This window comes from Anomaloglossus baeobatrachus, chromosome 4, assembly GCF_048569485.1.
Source record: "Anomaloglossus baeobatrachus isolate aAnoBae1 chromosome 4, aAnoBae1.hap1, whole genome shotgun sequence".
NCBI lineage: Eukaryota > Metazoa > Chordata > Amphibia > Anura > Aromobatidae > Anomaloglossus > Anomaloglossus baeobatrachus.
Window position 1 is genome coordinate 267847933 of NC_134356.1, and position 19603 is coordinate 267867535.

Genomic DNA, 19603 nt, shown 5'->3' on the forward strand with positions numbered 1-19603 from the left:
TATTTTTCGGACTGTAAGACGCACCGGACCATAAGACGCACCCTGGTTTTAGAGAAGGAAAATAGGAAAATAAAATTTTAAGCAAAAAATGTGAGGATAGCAAGCCCTCATCCATCCTGGTGTATGGCCGCATCCTGCTATATGCCCCCATCCTGGCGTATGGCCGCATCCTGCTATATGCCCCCATCCTGGCGTATGGCCGCATCTTGCTATATGCCCCCATCCTGGCGTATGGCCGCATCCTGTGGCACACAAAAAAACAAAAAAAAAAAACAAACAAAAAAACGTTCACTCACCTTTCCTCGCTCCACGCAGCATCACTCCTCCTCCCGTCTGTCAGCAGCAGCGCCACTGACCTGTGTGGAGCCGGCCACGATCCCTGCAGCATCACGGTGTTCTCCTGTCTGTGCAGGCTGCGGCTGTGTGTAGATACGTGCGCACAGTGATGACGTCATCCCTGTAAGCACTGCTAGTTTCCACAGACAGGAGTACATCGCAATGCTGCAGTGATTGTGGCCGGCGAGTATACTTATTCACTGCCCCCCACGTTGATGCTGCGCAGGGGGCAGTGAATACAGCTGCACATGATCACTGCAGACTGTAGTTGCCAGGGGTGATCATGCAGCCGGCTGTTTAGTATGCGCGCACCCCCCCGCCCACCTTTCAGCGCCGGCTTCAGCGCTGAGAGATGATTGGCTGGAGGAAGGGCGTGCATATGAAATGAGGCCCACGTGGTCACGGTAGGCGCAGCTGTAGCCTGCTCGTGCCCCCGATGACCCGTGCCACCGCAGCCCCCTCATTCCCCACAGCCCTACATTCAGACTATAAGATGCACCCCCCCACTTTCCCCCAACATTTGGGGCGGAAAAAAGTCTTATAGTCCGAAAAATATGGTACTTCCATTTAATGTATATGCAGCAATAGGATTACGCCGTCCTAGGTCCATTACTTTACATTTCAATCAAAATTTCATTTGCCAAGTATCTGCCCATTCTGAAATCTTATTTCCATTTTACTTTGTAAATTTTGTTTCTATAAACTGTCACCAATGTAATTTTTCATAAAAGTGCCAATAGTGTCTGGAAAAAGCAGCAATACTCATTTACCAGTGCCACCATCTGCTAGAGGGATGGACTTTTAGAAGTGAGATTAAGCGAGCCCCAACCACCCTCCAAAGAATGTGTGTTAAGTACTACAGGAGGAAAAAAAAAACAAACAACCAAAAACAACCCAAAGACATTTCCAAATAAGAATTTTATTTGACCACAGAACAAGGACGGTGCCTTGTTTAGAAGAAGGTGTTTGGTCTCTTGGTGGTGAAGCGGGGCTTGTGCTGGCGACGCAAAACTCTGTGTGGCAGAGGGAACTTGATCTTTGAGTCCTAAGAAAAGTTTAGAAAACAAATTAAGCTTTCAGACAAAAAAAAAATAATAAACAACAACTATTTAAAGCATTGTGGCTTTTTTTTTCCCCAGTGCTGGAGTGGCGCTGTAAATGTAAGTCCCCTGCCCCATCACATACTCCCCTTCCAGCGACTTCAGCTTTAACATACGCCACACCAGTCTCGTGATGCTATTTTATGCCCGTAACTTCTGACTGACCAGACGTAAGAAGTTATGTCACAAGCTCTCAATGCATCTCTATGAGAATGAGGCCTGTACAAGGCTCTCAGATGTATTAGAGTGACTTCTGCCATGCTCCATAAAACACTGCCTGCTGGCAGGTCACAAATCATAGAAAACTGACTGGCAGAGATAGAAGACCAAGTCGCCAGAAGATGAACCAAAGAGGAGGCGAGTATCAGACACTGGTAAGGGGACTTAGATTTAAAGCCCCACTTCAGAGGTGCAATAAGAAAAATAAAGCTGGAGTGATGCTTTAACAGGGTGGCACAAGCTACCCAACCCTCTCCTGGCTGAACTTATGTCTTAAGCCAAGTATGTCATCACAAGTCACCCCTAGAGTCAAACAAGCCAACAGGGGAAGAAAGGCAAGGCCAGCTTAAAAGGAACCTGTCAGATTTGTGACCTATAAGTTGCGGCTCCATCAGTGGGCTCTTCTTATATACAGCATTCTAACATGCTGTATATAAGAGCGCAGGCCGCTGTGTAGAAGGTAAAAATCACTTTATAATACTTAAATGGTTGCTGCAGTGGAGTTGGGTCATATGGGCGTCTCCGTTGTCCGGTGCCTCCGCCTCATTTGGCCATCTTTGTTGTCCTTCTGAAGCCTGTGTGAATGACGCGTCCTACGTCACACACTCGCCGGCGCACTACAATACTTTGATCTGCCCTGCTCCGGGCACATCAAAGTGCACCTGCGCAGGACCTCAATGCCGGCGAGTATGGATGACGAAGGATGAGTCATGCGGCCAGGCTTCAGGACGACAAAAATGGCGGAAAGAAAAAGGCGCTGGCACCGGAGACGCCCATATGAACCAACTCCACCGCTGCGACCGTTTAAGTATTCTAAATTAATTTTTACGTTTACACAGCGGCCTGGGCTCTTATATACAGCATGTTAGAATGCTGTATATAAAAGCCCACTGGTGGTGGCTGCAGCTTATAGGCCCCAAAACTGGTGACAGGTTCCCTTTAACTGACAGGGAGAGCAGTTACACCCTTATGATTTCAGTCATATTCAATACAGCATTTTGCTTCCTTTTTCACTCAAACTGCCAGAGAATATATTCGTGGTAAACCTGTCACTGCCCTGTATAATAGGTTGGTGATAGTTTGGGGGCCTAAATCCTGCTGACGAAGTTCCTTATAAGAATGTGCCTCACAGGCTGGCCTGTTAGGGGTAAGGGTATCAGGCCAAAGCCGCTACACATTTCACAACAGAGCCATATAATGAGTGACACTGTAGATCCATATTACTAATTAGAGAACAGCAGTGTCTGTATTATAAGCATCAGCCACTATTCAAGCAAATTATATAGTATATGAATCTGTGCAATCGCTAGGGCAACTAGAGAAAACATTCTAGGTCTAAAACTATCCAAATATCTAATCTCAAGCTCCTCAAAGGGTCATCCAGTCGCTGGTGTTGGTGGTAATGCCTGCATGTATGGCATGAGACCGCAGTGCTTACGGGCCTAAATGAAAATCAATCCAGTAAAGTAGAAAAAGTGGCAGGAGACTTAACAGGAGTGTAATTTTTTTCTTGTCAAATTTCCAGCTAAAAAGGCATGTAAAGTGGATACTGTGCCAATTTACTACTGAGAACAAGATCTTTCATAAGTTCATATAAAACAAGAGCTATCAGGGAGAAGTAATGTTAAAGTGCAATAAAGGAATGTTACATTTTAAATCAATTAGTTCTGTAATGCATGATGATGTATTACTTACGTGGAACTGCTTGATGGCTGGTCGGCGACACTTGTTGGCAGGAATCACCTCCACTTTCATAATGTGAATGGAGTGGGCACGAGCGCGATGGCGTGCACCCATATCACGGTCTAAAAGGGTGAAATTATTGGGTTAGTCAAATCAAGCTTAACAGAGTAAGGCTGAAGTCACACTTGCGAGAGACTCGCGCGAGTCTCACATTGCATCACCCGGCGTGGCCACACACTCTCCTGACTGGAGCGGGTTAGCTGCATGTATTTCTATGCAGCTGAGATGCTCCTGTCCGGAGAGCTGCAGGCCATGTCTGGTGATGTGATGCAAGACTTTCACGAGTCTCTCACAAGTGTGACTCTGGCCTAAGGGAGATTAAAAATTAGATAACTAGTAAGTGTCTAATAGCGCATCAAACTTACAAACTAAATATTTTAGAATCAGGAGTTTTATTCTTTAAATTTAGCACCATGGAGCAGGTAAGTTCCCAACAAAATAGGATCTGAAGTTGACAGACCTGTCTTCCAGGATATACTTACAGCAGAGGGTGACAGCACCAGCGGTAGTCAGGTCTCTGTACTCTCTGTACATGTTATGTGTTCCACTACGAGAATCATACCGCAGCCAGATGCCAAAGTTCTTCACCTTCTGAGGAGACTTCTCAAAAACCTGCAAAAAACATAAGGGTTATATTTTTTTGTAGAACTTTAGGACTATCCTGAAAGCTTAAATGGGTTTGTCAAATCTGTTGATACTTAAATGCATTTAATTGGGGGCAAAAACTTTTGCAATTGGGCATCATTATGAATTTTGCCTTCTATAGCCACTGTGTTGCTGACTGCAGAATGAGTTAACTGAGAAGCAATAAGTGAGCTTGTTCTGTAACAAGAAGTCCATCTCATGACTTTCAAAGATTGAGAAGTTTTATCAACAGGTCACATGAATGATTTTTAGCTCCAAATATTTGCATTTAAGTTTAAAAAAAAAAAGTTACTAAAAGTGGACTAAACCTTTAATGTACCAGTCATTCTTGCCATTTTGTGCTATATTTACATGTACTATTGCTTTTAACTTACTCAGTTTTTATCCTAGGTTATATTTTGTACTAAAATATAAAACACTTAAGAGTTACAATGCATGGGGCTTGCCTCACAAATTACAGATGTTTGGCGCAGCACACAGACCTTTTAGAATAGTCTTAAAATATAGGACAATCCCCAGCAATAAGCTGGTGTAGATTTGAGAATTTACACCAGTTTTTGGTTGTGACAAATTTATCACACTATGGTGGGTACATTTCATTGATTATACCGTATTTTTCGTTTTATAAGACGCACCCGATTATAAAAGACGCACCCAAAATTTAGAGATTTAAAATATATATATATATATATATATATATATATATATATATATATATATATATATATATATATATATATATATATATATATATATATATATATATATATATATATATATATATAAAGTTGGGTCCATCTTATACGCCGGTGTTGTCTTACCGGAGGGGGGGCAGCAGTGGTGGTGAAGCGGGTTCACAGGAGGCAGAGGTTGTGCTGGCAGCTGCGGTGGGTCTGTGGTGGCAACGGGTCAGTGGTGGAGCAGGTAAGTGGTGTGAGTGTCTCAGTCTGTCTGCGGTCCTGATTCAAATCACGGCGCCTGGATGGAGCAGCGCATGCGCACATGGAGCTCTCATCCAGAAGCTTTATCTGCGCACACACTGACTCAAGGAGTGGCACAGATGGAGCTCTCATCTAAGAGCTCCATCTGCACACGCGCTGACTTCCGGCTCCATCATTTGAAACTGGGACCGCGGACACACTGGACACCTGCCAGTCACTGCAGTCCTTCCGCACAGAGTGGCAACCAGCAGGCCGCCCGCACAGAGAGGCAGCCGGCCCCCAGGACAGAGGCAGCCCCTCCAGTAAGCTATATTCGGATTTCAAGACGCACCCCTTATTTTCCTCCGAAAAATACAGTATATACACTGTATTTTCTGGATTGTTAAGACGCACTCCCCCCCCCAAAACTAGTGGTAAAGTGGGGGTGCGTCTTACAAAACGGATATGGCTTACCAGGACGGTGGAGCGAGATCATAGGAGGCAGGGTCGGCGATACTGAGCTCAGAGGAGCAGCTCGGGAGGGTCACAGGACAGGCTTGGTGATGTTGCGGCGGGCGCCATTGATCTGCCAGCGGGCTGCAGAGATGTCACTGCAGTGGAGTAACTCAGGAGGGTCACAGGACGGGGTGTCTCGGCAGCGGGTGCATTGACCTAACTGCTTTGAATCGCTCACGGTTAACACAATGGACTTCCAAGAAAATGGCCATGGAGGTGGCACGTGCGCAGACTGACATGATGGACTTTAAGAAAATGGTCGCTGATTCCTATCTGCTCATAAGTCGCCTCTCTTCTGCCATTTTTTTGCAGTCCATCTCATCAACTGCAGGCGATTGAACGGAGCCGCAGTCAAATCAATGGCACCCGCCGACGAGACACCCTGCCCTGTGAAGGACATCACCGGCAGATCAATGGTGTCCGCCACCGCAGCGACACCCCTGTAGCCTGCCGGCAGATCAATGGTGCCCGCCACCGCGTCAACTCCGATCCTGCAGTATTGCCGACTCTCCTGACCTGCAATACACCCTCCTCTGAGCCCGCAGCATCGCTGACCCTACCTACTGTGACCTTCTTGAGCCGCCGCCCCGGTGAGCTATAAGACGCACTAGGATTATAAGACTGACCTTCTTGAGCCGCCCCCCCGGTGAGATATAAGACGCACTAGGATTATAAGACTGACCTCCTTGAGCCGCCCCCCCCCGGTGAGATATAAGACGCACTAGGATTATAAGACCGACTCATTTTAACATTAAAAATTATTCTTTCCCATTTTCCTCCTCTAAATTTGGGGTGCATCTTATAAAGCGGAAAATACAATAGAAATTATATATACACAGAAAAATGGAGGAAGTCATAAAAGGGCAGAAAGTTATTTTTGTTATGTGTAAACAAATGTATAAAAAAAACTGGTGTAGAGGAGATATTAAAGTTTACAATGTGGTTATGTCATAATATTGAAAATCCACAGCTGACCATGTGTATGTGCACTTATACTTTGGTACATGTCCTTATATTAAAGTCTCAAAGAAAAAAGAAAAAAAAAAATAATAATAGGAGTCCTAGTTATTCGATTTTAAGCACAAGCATATGATAAAAGCATCTACAGCTCAGAAAATAAAGGCAGAAAAAGACTGATAACCATCTATATATAGGACCTTCAATTTCACTTTCATGGGCACATGAGCTCCTGAAAGGCGACAAGGTACCTTTACTTTGGGCACACAAGACAAGATTACTACATGGGAAATTAATAATCTTTGGGTTAAGTGTGCCTTTCTGCAATATCAGCCATTAAAACCAAACATACTGAGCATTAGAAGAGACAGCACACGCGAGGCAGGAATCCGAGTATATTACAGTATTTTATAGGAGCACTAACGTTCAGGATGCTGGGTGATATTTGGCACATCCTCCATCGCTAGTGTAGTGACCACTTACTTGTCCACAGTATACAATCTCTCCAGACGCCTTCTTCATTTTCTTGAGTTGCGAAACAAAGTACCAGAACCGAGATTTTGCCACAACATGGTTGGGTGCGAAGATCCTCATACGATAGAGAGGAGGCGCAGGAGTCTTCGCTGTAGGCAAACTGCGCCCAATTACCTTGTACTCCCTCAGCTACAATGAGAAGAAACAATTATAAAAAAAATAGTACTATGAACAGTAGATGGTTATGTTACAAGACGTCTGTATGGTACTACAATAGAAATGATCAAGGTTTGACAATGCGCAGTTCAACTCCATCTGACTGGGCTCCTCTGTGTAGTCTATAGTAGGGATCTAGCTGGTAAAAGGCCATTGATCGTTTGTTATCACACTAATACCCAATATAAATGGGGAAAAGAAAAAAAAAAAAAGCACAACAGTGATAGGGGTCAGGGAAGTCAATATTTCAGTATGCTCTAATAAGGACTCATCGGTCAGACAAGTTCAAGCAATCAGGAGATGTACAGATGTAGCCATCTTAAGAGATGTTAGGGGTACTTCTCACATAGCGAGATCGCAGCTGAGTCACGGTTTTTGTGACGCACCAGTGACCTCATTAGCGATCTCGCTGTGTGTGACACTGAGCAGCGATCTGGCCCCTGCTGTGAAATCGCTGCTCGTTACACACTGCTCTGGTTCATTTTTTGGACGTTGCTCTCCCGCTGTGAAGCACACATCGCTGTGTTTGACAGGGAGAGAGCAACGATCTGAATGTGCAGGGAGCCGGCTTCTGGCAGCCTGCAGTTAACTGTAACCAAGGTAAATATCAGGCAACCAAGCGAAGGGCTTTGCTTGGTTACCCGATATTTACCTTGGTTACTAGTGTTCGCGGCTCTCAGGCTGCCAGTGTCGGCTCCCTGCACACGTAGCCGGAGTACACATCGGGTAAATAAGCAAAGCGGTTTGCTTATTAACCCGATGTGTACTCTGGCTAGGAGTGTAGGGAGCCAGCACTAAGCGGTGTGCGCTGGTAACCAAGGTAAATATCGGGTAACCAAGCGCTTGGTTACCCGATATTTACCTGAGTTACCAAGCGCAGCATTGCTTCCATGCCTCGCTGGGGGCTGGTCACTGGTGAGATCTGCCTGACTGACAGCTCACCAGCGACGCACCAGCGATCCTGACCAGGTCAGATCGCTGGAGCGTCGCTAAAGTGTGATGGTACCCTTAGCTACTACATGTAAACCCTTTTTAATTGCACCATTGTGGTGAAAAAACCCTCACCTAATAGACTGATAACACTTCTCCAATCTGTTGCCAAGAGCCCCTCCAGCTTCCCATTGCACCAATAGGAGTCATGCAACGATTGCAGCAGTTCTAGCTGCAGCAGTCATGTGACACCCCGTTGGAAACAAAGGTCCAGCGTGGGACCAGGCAGAACACTAGAGTGGAGCGGATAGTGTTTGATGAGGGGGATTTACAAGTAGTGGCCAACTTTTTTTTTTTTTATTGTAAGAATCTATATCAAACTCCCTAATGAACTGGCAATGCCACCATAAGGTCAGCCATTCAGGCTGGACATTCACACTAGAAGGCTGAGCTCTCTCCTGACTGATCTATACACATGAATACCTAGCGGAGCGCTCCTGTCTCATCTATGGAAGAGTCACAGATAATTCTTCCTAATTATCTCCCAGCTGAACAGAAGAATCAGTGCTCAATCCACCCAATCCTTACAGTACAGATCAGATGGTCAGCGGATCCCACCATAATTGATAGACATGGATGACATTTTAAAGTGCAACATAGTCTTTTTTTAAGCATCATTAATGCATGTTCCCTGTGTGTAGTAAAATGCTTACTGGTGACTTTCTTCTCAGTTTTCCCAGAGCCACTCAGATCCTTCTCTGCCATCTTGTGACTAATTCTGTCTGGCCAGAACTCCCTGCAAATCATTACTTTCTCAAAGAAAAGTCTACGAGAGCCTTGTACTGAGACAGACTCATGACGAAAAGTGACTGCTGCTCTGCACAGTAAACACTGAAGTGAGCCGGCTAGCACATGGTATAGAAGAGGATTGAAGTGGCGCTGAGAATAGAGATGCTGACCAATACATTTTGTACATCAGTGATCACACATACATGGTCTGGTGGTGAAAAACAAACAAAAAAAACAAAACAAAACCAACCCAAAAACCTAAATTCCTGATTCCATACGTTTTCCCCAGGTAAAATAATATCTATATAGCATTATTAATTCCACGGCGCTTTACATACATTGGCAACAGTCTCCATTGAGGCTTGCAATCTAAGGTACCCATCTGTATGTTCTTGTAGTGTGGGAGGAAACCCACACAAACACAGGGAGAACATACAAACTCCCTGCAGATGTTGTCCTTGGTGGGACTTGAACCTAGGACTCCAGAGCTGCAAGACTGCAGTGCTAACCACTGAGCCACCATGCTGCCCTACTACACACCTCAGTGGTGCCAGCATTGCCGAGGCTCACATGCAGTCACGCGAGCCCCGTGTCCAATCAGTGCCAGCTTGTCTCCTCACCTTCGGACACAGAAGCAATCAGCAGGAAGTGAATAGCAGCCGCGGCGCTCACTTTGTTAATTAACGCATTTGTTTGAAGGTGCGGAGACAGAAGCCAGCGGTGATTAGACGTGGGGCTTGTGTGAATTCATGTGAGCCCTGGCGAGATTAGGCTTGTATTGGGGTACTTTCACACTTGCGTTCAGCGCAGTCCATCACTATAGAGAATAGCGCAGTCCGTTAACGCACTGCGCTATTCTCCATAGACTTGTATGGACAACGCACTGTAACGCAAGTGTCAGCGTTGCATCTGCTGGACGACGCAGCGTTGTTATTTTGATGCTGCGCCGGGCGGGAGGAAGGCAGCATGTCGCGTTTGAGCAGCGCAATCCGTTTCACTGCGCATGCTCTCTCTGGCTCCTTGCACCCGTAACCAAGGTAAATATCGGGTAACCAAGCAAAGTGCTTTGCTGATATTTACCCTCGCTACGTGTGCAGGGAGCCCGACACGTCCCCGCTTGGCTCCGCCCTCTCCCGCACTCCACTCCGCATGTATGTACACACTCACCTGTCCTCAGCACCATGGCGCACTCGGCTCCGCCCCCCGCACACATTCTCGGCAGCCGAACGATCAGCTGAGCGCCCGGCCGCCGGCTATTGAGAGCGCTCAGCTGATCGTTCACAATAGTCTGCTGCCGGTAAAACTGTAAAGAAAAAAAAAAAAAAGAAGCCATCCAACACAAGTGTGAAAGTAGCCTTACTTTACCTGGGGGAAACGTATGGAACCAGAAGGGGTTGTCCTAGTAGTGTACGGCGGCCATTAGCTGGATGGATGCTTCCCACCCAAGCCCATAAAGGTCCATACAGCTGCTGCGATGGTTTAAAAGAATTCAGCAGCTCTTAAGACCTTTCAATTCTACTGACAGCCTTGAACTGGTGAGAGCTATGACCTGCTGACAAGAGAAAGCCATCTCTGAGGCTGTGACCGGTGGGGTCACCATCTGTGGGCAGGGACACGAGCTCTACACCGACCCTAGAACTCATGGTTGTTTCTAGCCAGGACACATGGGATTGCAGCACCAGGAAGATGCCACAACCAAGGCCCTGCTGTATCCCCCCGGGTCCTTACAGCAGGCAGACTCCTGGTAGAGATGAGGGAGCTGTCGGGCCTGCGATATCACTGCCATGAGCACAGCAGCCCATGGAAGGCGACCAGGTCCTGTGTCTGTGCGCACTGCAGACAGGATCACCAGGGAGCAGCACTGGTGACCTTTGGGTTTGCGTGCAATATAGAGTCTATGGACAGAGCACATGGAGCGGGCCGCACCGCACGAGAGGCTGCGGCCTTACATTACGGAGGCCCGCATGGCCGAACCAGAGCCGCCATGATGTAGGCCGCAAGAAAGCAGCGCGTCTAAAGCAAAAGTAAGCCGTGCCCCACCAGAGCCAGAGCACACGGCGCCTGCGGGGAAGAGCCAGGGTCCTCACAGAACACCCCATTCCCCACTATGTGCCCCCATGCCCCGAATACACGCGGATTCTTACAGTGCCGGACGCCTTCATGCTGCCTCGATCCCTGCCGCCTAGCGAAAGGAAGTACTGGGGCTTGCGCCGCGATACGTCACTCTGCAATCGGCTTCCTATTGGCTGGCCTTGAACACATCCGGGATCCTGATTTGCTAATTTTCCTGTCAGTCATTCTATATCCGGCGAGTGAAGACTCGTGGTGACGGCGTCTGTGAGCATAAAGTGCGCCGCCCAGTGGACGGAATTAGTATTGACCTCACTTTCATAGCATTGAGGAAAGCTGCCTGAAGCCTTCATTCATTAATATATTTATTGATTAGTATAAGGGTAAGAACGCACGTTGCTTTTTACCTGCTTTTTCAACTGCAGCGTTTAATGCCAAAATGGTTGTGTTCTGCTTTTCAAGCAAAGTCTATGGGAATTTGGGTTTCTTGTCCGCACTATGCAGTTCAAACTGCAGCCTTTTTGTGGCAGAAATTTGGGCAAAAACTCAGCTTTGCAGTGCAAAACCCAATTGTTTTTGCCATTTGGGTTTTGCACTGCAAAGCTGAGTTTTTGCCCTAAGAATCATTAATATTATCCATTCTTGCTTTTATCACTATTACTCTTATTCACCATCATCTTTCCCACGATCAGTATTTGATTATTTGACGCTGAGTGTTGTTGGTGCATATAAACCGCAGTAAAGTGGATGGGAGGTATAGAAATCTCCTGCCATGCGCTTCTTTATTTCTCAGCACAATCATCTGAGGTGCGTCCTTTTCTCTTTCGGGTGCGCTGAGTTTTATGTACAGATTTTCTCCACTTCTTGCACTAGACAAAAGCACACAGTGCGTTTTTAGTGTGTTTCCACTGCAGACAAGCATGTACTCCACACATAATGTCCATAAAGTTTTGGCAACGCTACATACCAGGACGTTTCAAAGACAAAGCAGTCCGAGACACCAGAGACAAAAAACTGCAGCGCCAAAAATACAATAAAAGCGCAAGTTATATAAGTGCACGGAAAACCTCACTGAAAAAACACAAGTAACCTAATGTACATAAAAAGTGCAGGGGAAAATACATTCGATGGCAGCTGGCACATTGGAGAGGTGCTCTTCCTGGATGAATCCCAGTTTTCACTGTACAGGGCAGATAGACTGCGTACATGGCATGGGAGAGCGGTTTGCTGATATCAACGTTGTGAATAGTGGCCCATGGCGGCGGTGGGGTTACAGTATGGGCAGGTGTATGTTATGGACAGCAAATACAGGTGCATTTTATTGATGCCATTTTCAATGTACAGAGATACTGTGATAAGATCCTGAGGCCCATTGTTGTGCCAGTCATCCACAGCCATCACCTCATGTTACAGCATCATAATGCATGGCTCCATGTTGGAAGGATCTCTACACAATTCCTGGAAGCTGACCATATCCCAGTTCTTGCATGGACAGCATACTCACCGGACATGTCACCAATTGAGAATGTTTTGGATGCTCTGGATCGGTGTATATGACAGCGTGTTCAAGTTCCTGCCAATGTCCAGTAACTTGCCACAGCCATTGAAGAGGAGCGGACTAACGGCCCCGTCGTCACACACAGAGATAAATCTTTGGCAGATCTGTGGTTGTAGTGAAATCATGGACATATTGTTCCATTTGTACACAGCCACAAACCTGGCACTGATTGTCCACTGCAACCACAGATCTGCCGCAGATTTATCTCCGTGTGACAGGGCCTTTAGGCTATGTGCGCACACTGAAGATTTGTTTCTCCAGCAAAAAACAAAAACACACCTCTGGCAGAAAAACGCATGCATTTTTGGTGCGTTTTTGTCCCTGCGGTTTTTTAACATTATCAAAGACAAAACACAGGGAAAAACGCAGGGACCTGCAGAAAAGAAGTTTCATGCTGCTGCTTTTTGCTGCAGAAAATCTGCAGCAAAATCTGTAAGGAATAAAGAAGCAACGTGCGCACAGAATTTTGGATTTGGCATAGACTTTGTTGGGGAATGACTGCATGAAGCTTATGAACACAAGCTGCACCAATTCTGCACCCAAAACCACAACAAAAATGCAGTGTGTGCACAGGGCATAAAACTGCACATTGTAGAGTGACCTTGTATTGTGGCCAGCCTAAAGGGGGCTTTACACGGTAGCGATATCGGTGACGATATCGTAGCGTGCGTACCCGCCCCCTCGTTTGTGCGTCACGGGCATATCGCTGCCCGTCGCGCACAAAATCGCGCTCCCACGTCACACGTACTTACTGCCCTGCGACGTCGCTCTGGCCGGCGATCCGCCTCCTTTCTAAGGGGGCGGGTCGTGCGGCGTCACAGCGATGTCACACGGCAGCTGTCCAATAGAAGCGGAGGGGCGGAGATGAGCGGGACGTAAACATCCCGCCCACCTCCTTCCTTCCGCATTGGCAGTGGACGCAGGTAATGAAATGTTTCTCGCTCCTGCAGTGTCACACATAGCGATGTGTGCTACCGCAGGAACAACATCGCTAATTAGAAATAAACGATTTTTGGTTTTAGGACGAGCTCTGCACGGCAAATGATTTGTGCCGCTTTTGCAATCGTTTTAGATCGCACAAAACTCTTACACACTACGATATCTTTAATAACGCCGGATGTGCGTCACTAACAACGTGACCCCGACGATAAAACATTACCGATATCGTAGCCCCCTTTAGGCTATGTGCACACAGTGCGTTTTTTGCGGCGTTTTTGAGCGTTTTTCGAGTGCGTTTTTGTTCAGAAAACTGCATGACTTTGCTTCATTAGCAAAGTCTATGAGTTTTCATTTTGCTGTCTGCACACAGCGTTTTTTTCATGTCAATTATTTTTGTGTTTTTAACTGCATTTTCCACCCATTGAGTTCAATCAGTTGTTCAAAAACGCAATGAAAAACGCAAATTGCAAATATAGCTGTGTTTTAATGACTAAAAACGCAGCTATAAACGCAAGAGGTGGGTAGTACAGTGACGTGTACAGGAAGAGGATTCCTCCCGGGACCGTCACCACTGATTCTACCTCCCGTCCTGTGCCATGTCCGCTCCTGTCCCGCGCCATGGCCAGGCGGGAGGTGGAAGCAGCTGCGAAATCAAACGTGAACAGTAGAAATAAAAATGTCTTATTCACCTGTCTACAGTCTCCCGGGACATGTCCGATGGCTGCAGGGCCTGCCGGTGATCAGCTGATGCGGCACCTGACTGCATCAGCTGATCGTATAAGTCCAGCGGTGAAGTCTGCTTTTTACTGCTTGGCCGGCTTAAACGATCAGCTGATGTGGTCAGGTGACTTCATTAGCTGATTACCGCCGGGTCCTGCAGCAATCTGACGGAAGTCTGCACAGAAGTAAGTAGTGGTTTTTTTTTTGCACTGATGCATCAGCTGATTGTATAAACGGTGTTTATACAATCAGCTGAGGTGTCATGTGATTCACATCCTTGAACCTGACACATCATCTGATTGCTTTGCCTTCCAGCAAACTGATCAGATGATATTTGCCTTCCAGCAAACCGATCAGATGATAATGGATCCGGATTGGACATCGCGGGACCCTGACCCAGGATTACTGCGGACGGGGGTTCTTTAGTTCAATAAAGATGGAGTCATTAATTGTGTTGTGTTTTATTTCTAATAAAAATATTTTTCTCTGTGTTGTGTTTTTTTTGATCTTTACTAGAAATTCATGGTGGCCATGTCTAATATTGGCGTGACACCCTGAATTTCGGGCATAGGGCCAGCTGATAATATACAGCTAGCCTTAACCCCATTATTACCCAGCGAGCCACCCGACATCAGGGCAGCTGGAAGAGTTTGATACAGCGCCAAAAGATGGCGCTTCTATGAAAGCGCCATTTTCTGGGGTGGCTGAAGACTGCAATTCGCAGCGGGGTGCCCAGAAAGCTTGGGCACCCTGCACTGCGGATTCCAATCCCCAGCTGCATAGTTGTACCTGGCTGGACTCAAAAATTGGGCGAAGCCCACATAGTTTTTTTTAATTATTTCATGAAATAATTAAAAAAAAAGGGCTTCCCTATATTTTTGGTTCCCAGCCGGGTACAAATAGGCAGCTGGGGGTTGTGGGCAGCCCGTACCTGCCTGCTGTACCTGGCTAGCATACAAAAATATGGCGAAGCCCACGTCATTTTTTTGGGGGGCAAAAAACTCCTGCATACAGTCCTGGATGGAGGATGCTGAGCCTTGTAGTTATGCAGCTGCTGTCTGCTCTCTTGCATACGTGTCGCCCCCACGTCAGCAGATGCTGGGCTGCTCGAATCCGGATCTGTAGTGGCTCGAGGGGTTTCCGGACCCGGGGGTCGCACGGACACTCGAATAAAAGAGGGGCGTATATGTACGGGGATTGCTGTGGATATTTCGTGACGCCACCGACGGTGTGTGGTAATATGGAGTACCGACGCTGCTGTTGGAAAGCACCCAGGGGCGATGGAGTGGCAGCTGGTTGTTTAACCCCTCCGTGGTTAGGGGTGGGTGCCCTGGGGCTCAGAGTCCAGGACACGGGGAGTGATGTAGGCCAGAGGTGGCGGGCCGGACCGGGGAATGTTGGTGTACTCACTGTGGAATAATTGCACACAAGTCTGTTGGTAAACCAAGGTGTCAGTGGCCATACAGTCCTGGATGGAGCATGCTGAGCCTTGTAGTTCTGAAGCTGTCTATTCTCCTGCATACACTAGTGGAGAATGAAGAACATATTGAAGGAAATTACATCAGACCTTTTTTTTTTCTCAACAATCTTTAATGGCATTGTTCACTGATAAAAAAAAAAAAAATAAAAACACAGTGAGCAAAAACGCAGCAAAACGCAGCAAAAAACGCACCAAAGCGCAGCGTAAAAAAAATGCAGCGTGCGCACATAGCGTAAGGCACACCTGTGCAATAATCATGCTGTCAAATCAGCATCTTGATATGCCACACCTGTGAGGTGGATGAATTATCTCTGCAAAAGAGAAGTGTGCTCACTAAGCTGCTTTCACACTTGCGTTGAACGGTATCCGTTGCTATCTGACGCCTTGAGGAATTACGGTAACCGTTGCAGGAAACAGTTTTATTCCTCATAGACTTCTATTAGCTATGGATAGCAATGGATGGCCTTGCGTTGCATCCGTCAGCCGACGCTGCGTTGCATCCACTTGGCGAATGGAATGCTGCATGTAGTGTTTTTCTGCGCTTGGCGGACTGTCAAAAAAACGCAACCTGCAGGATTCCGTCGGCGTCCGTTGTTTTTATAATGGACGCCTATGGTGACGGATTCCGTTGGAATCCGTCATTTGACGGATTCCGTTCACGCATCCGTCTTTACACAACTGCGCATGCCAAGTTGTGTAAAGTCAAGAAAAAAAAACTATAACGGATTGCGTTATTTTGTATGATCCGTTGCATCTGTTGTGCAACTATATGCAACGCATCCGGTGCATCCGTCACACAACGCAATGCTACGGATCCCGTCCAACGCAAGTGTGAAAGCAGCCTAACAGATTTAGACAAGTTTGAGAACACTCTTTGAGAGTCTTAGAATTCTGAGTTCAGCTCATGAAAAATGGGAGCAAAAACATGTGTTGTTTATATTTTTGTTCATTGTATTATTCATTATTAATATTACTATTTTCAATATTATTCATTATTACCATGCACCATTATTAATTTCTACTGTTATAATCACTTTTTACTATTATTATTACTACTTACTTATTATTATTACTTATTTTTGGAATTATTACTTATTATTGGAGTAGTGTTTTAAAGTAAGGCCAGGGCCACACAGGGCACTAGTGCGATGCTCGCATGACACTCGGCTCGCGCTGGCAGTACAGCAGGAGCCGAGTGTCATGCTAGTATCCCTGCGACTGCGGTCTGACCTCAGCTGCGGGGGGCAGGCCGATGCTGCGGAGGGGCGGGCTGGCACGGAGGAGGAGAGGGAGGGATTTATCTTCCTTTTTCCTCCGTAGCCGGCTATTGGGATTCTCACTCTGCACTAATGTCTCCATGTCTGCACTATTTCTCCATGTCTTGGTAGGAAAAATGCAGATGAATTTTTTTTTTATGCCTTTATGTTGTAGATTTTGCCCATTCATTAAAATGGATGACATCTGCAGCAAAAACAATGTCATTATTGACATGCTGCAGATTTATATATGGAACAAATCTGCAAGGAGAAAATATGCAATATGTGCATTAGACTGCAGGATTCTCATTCACTTTGCTGGCTTCAGGAAACCCTTCAGGTTTTGTGACAAATCTGCACTCAAAAATGCATCTAAAAACATGGTAAAAAAGTGGTAGCCCATGAAAAAGGGCACAAAACGCGCATCGGGCTTGGGCTTTGGACGGTGGTTTTCCTGCCATTGCATATCCCGGTATGTATTGATTCACCCTATGTCGTATACCGCCCTATGTATTACTTGGGGAAACTACCTTACTTAACTCTTGATATATGTTGTGATAGTGGTTATAGGGGTGCTGCATACCTTATAGGGACTTCTTGCTAATATCCATGGCAGTTTGATAGTCTGATTAGTATTGGAGTGAGGTGATATTTGATGTCTTCATGCTGATATGAGTTACAATCTGCCTACTCTTAGTGTTTACTTTTAAATATCACCGTCCTGGCCCCCACCTTATGGAGTCATTACTCCTTGTATTAGCCTCATTTGTCTCATTGTGACCCACGGTGTGGTTACAGTCGTGGTGTTTAATACCTTTTAACATGTTTTGTATATTATTATTATGTAATAAAATTGTGTTGGACATCTAAATTACTCCATTGTGTGTTCTTTGGACACATTATGTTAGTATTAACAGCTGCTATCTAACAGCAAGTCGACTTTAGATTAGATGTTAGATAAGATAGGGTTAAGCTAGTGGAAAGAAGGAGTGGCAGATGGCGGGAAAGTGGACAGGAGGGAAGGTTCGTGAGGGGACCAGTAGAGAATAGAGTTGAAGTGTGAGAAGACGTAGTCTCGGTGATAGGGCCAGTCAGGGAACTCTGATTTAAACTTGAGAGGTGCAGAGCCAATGGCTCACCACAACTGGCTTACAGAGCCATCAGGACCCAGAGTCGGATAAAGGTGAATGGAGATAGGGGGAAGGAGGCACAGACCCCTAGGAGCTTGAGGACAAGATCCAAAATAATGGGCGACAGGTCGAGGAGCAGTTCCCCACACTGAGAGGAAGAAAGGAAAGAAAGGCCATGTCTGTCATAAGTGTGAAGAATAAAAATGAATGATTATGCTTGGCTAAGTGAACTCTAGTGTTGGGTGTGTTAATATCTGTCTATAAGGACGACTGCCAACGGGGTGATGGATACCAGCCTAAAGAGACCAGTAAGTGACATGCACCCCACCCCAACGTCACATTCGCACACCACAAAGTCACATTCGCACACAGTCTCCTTGGCAAAGGAGTGCGGCACCTGAGTGGCCCAGCGCCACCCTCCTTCATTGGTGAAAAGTCTGGACTGCAGGTGAACTCTTCTTTGGTGAACTCTTCTTTTGCAAATCAATGCTGTTTTGATCAATATAGTATGTGGTTTAGCATTGTCTTGCTGAAATATGCAAGCAGGGCCAGCGTCAGCACTCAGGCAAGTAACGGGGCCCTGGAAAGAGGGGTAGGGGGCACTCGCCATCGGCAGGGGTGGTGATCTATTCTGTGGCCCCTGAGCCAATTTCCGTGGACCGCAGTGCTCAGGCCGGCAGCTGCACTTGGCTCTTTAACACTGTGTGCACATGCACTGACGTTCATCTATGTGCGCTTCCATCCTACAGATGAAGAGAGGAGTTGCAGCATCAGTCAGGGTCCCCCAGTGCTGTATGGCCCTAGCGCTTTAAGCCTCCCCACAGAGCTGTATGCTCCCCCACCCCAGCAATGTGTATCCCCCAGAGCTGTATGCCTCCCCCAGAGCTGAATGCCTCCCAATGGTACTATATGCTCCCCTACCCCAGTAATGTGTATGCCCCCTAGAGCTGTATGCTGGCCATTGCTGTATGCCGACCTAGACCTGTATGCCACCCAATACTGTTTACCGCCACCCAAGTAATGTGCATGCTAACCCCGAACTATATGCCCCCTCAGATAAGTATGCCCCCTACCCCAGTAACGTATATGCCCCCAGAGCTGAATGCCCCCCAGCCCAGTAATGTGTAATGTATGCCCTCTAAAAGCTGTATGCCCCCGCAGTAACATGCATGCCCCCCAGTGCTGTATGCCCCCACCCCAGTAATGTGTGTGTCCCTCCAGTAATATGTATACCCCCAACCTCCCCTGTGATGTATACATAGCAGTGTGCGGCCTTGTCTGCTAAAGAGATGGCCATCAAGCAGTGCGCCCTGCACAGCTATATGCCGGGAGAAAGCTAAGCTGGGGAGGTGAGTGAGGCTTGCTGATGGCTTCCTCGTGTTAAAACTACTTCTAATGTGTCTGTTTGTGTGAATGTATGATGTGTATATCTATGTATTTCAGTGTAAATGACTGTGTACATATTTACTATATGTCTGTTTATATGTATTCTTGTGAATTTGTCTTAAAATACGTACGTGTCACGCCCTGGGGCAGCCGGGCTGCTCGGAACCGGCTGGTCCATGGCTCGAGGGGTACCGGAGCCGGGGGCACCCTCGACCAGTT

At 46.7% G+C, this 19603-nt stretch overlaps 1 protein-coding gene and 2 non-coding genes across 3 annotated transcripts; all 3 read right to left on the minus strand.

The window, feature by feature from the left end:
• Nucleotides 1-1235: 1235 nt before the first annotated feature.
• On the minus strand, nt 1236-11071 carry LOC142301447 (large ribosomal subunit protein eL20). Its single transcript, XM_075342451.1, has 5 exons — nt 10990-11071; nt 6920-7099; nt 3881-4010; nt 3351-3460; nt 1236-1381 (listed from the first exon to the last, which is right to left on the minus strand). Exons 1-5 carry the CDS (start codon nt 11005-11007, stop codon nt 1289-1291), a joined length of 531 nt encoding a protein of 176 aa, XP_075198566.1. The 5' UTR covers nt 11008-11071; the 3' UTR covers nt 1236-1288.
• Nucleotides 6626-6756, minus strand: LOC142304876 (small nucleolar RNA SNORA68). The gene has a single exon (XR_012753520.1). It is a non-coding gene; the product is annotated as a small nucleolar RNA SNORA68 (small nucleolar RNA).
• Nucleotides 10603-10733, minus strand: LOC142304877 (small nucleolar RNA SNORA68). Its single transcript, XR_012753521.1, has one exon. It is a non-coding gene; the product is annotated as a small nucleolar RNA SNORA68 (small nucleolar RNA).
• Nucleotides 11072-19603: the final 8532 nt, after the last annotated feature.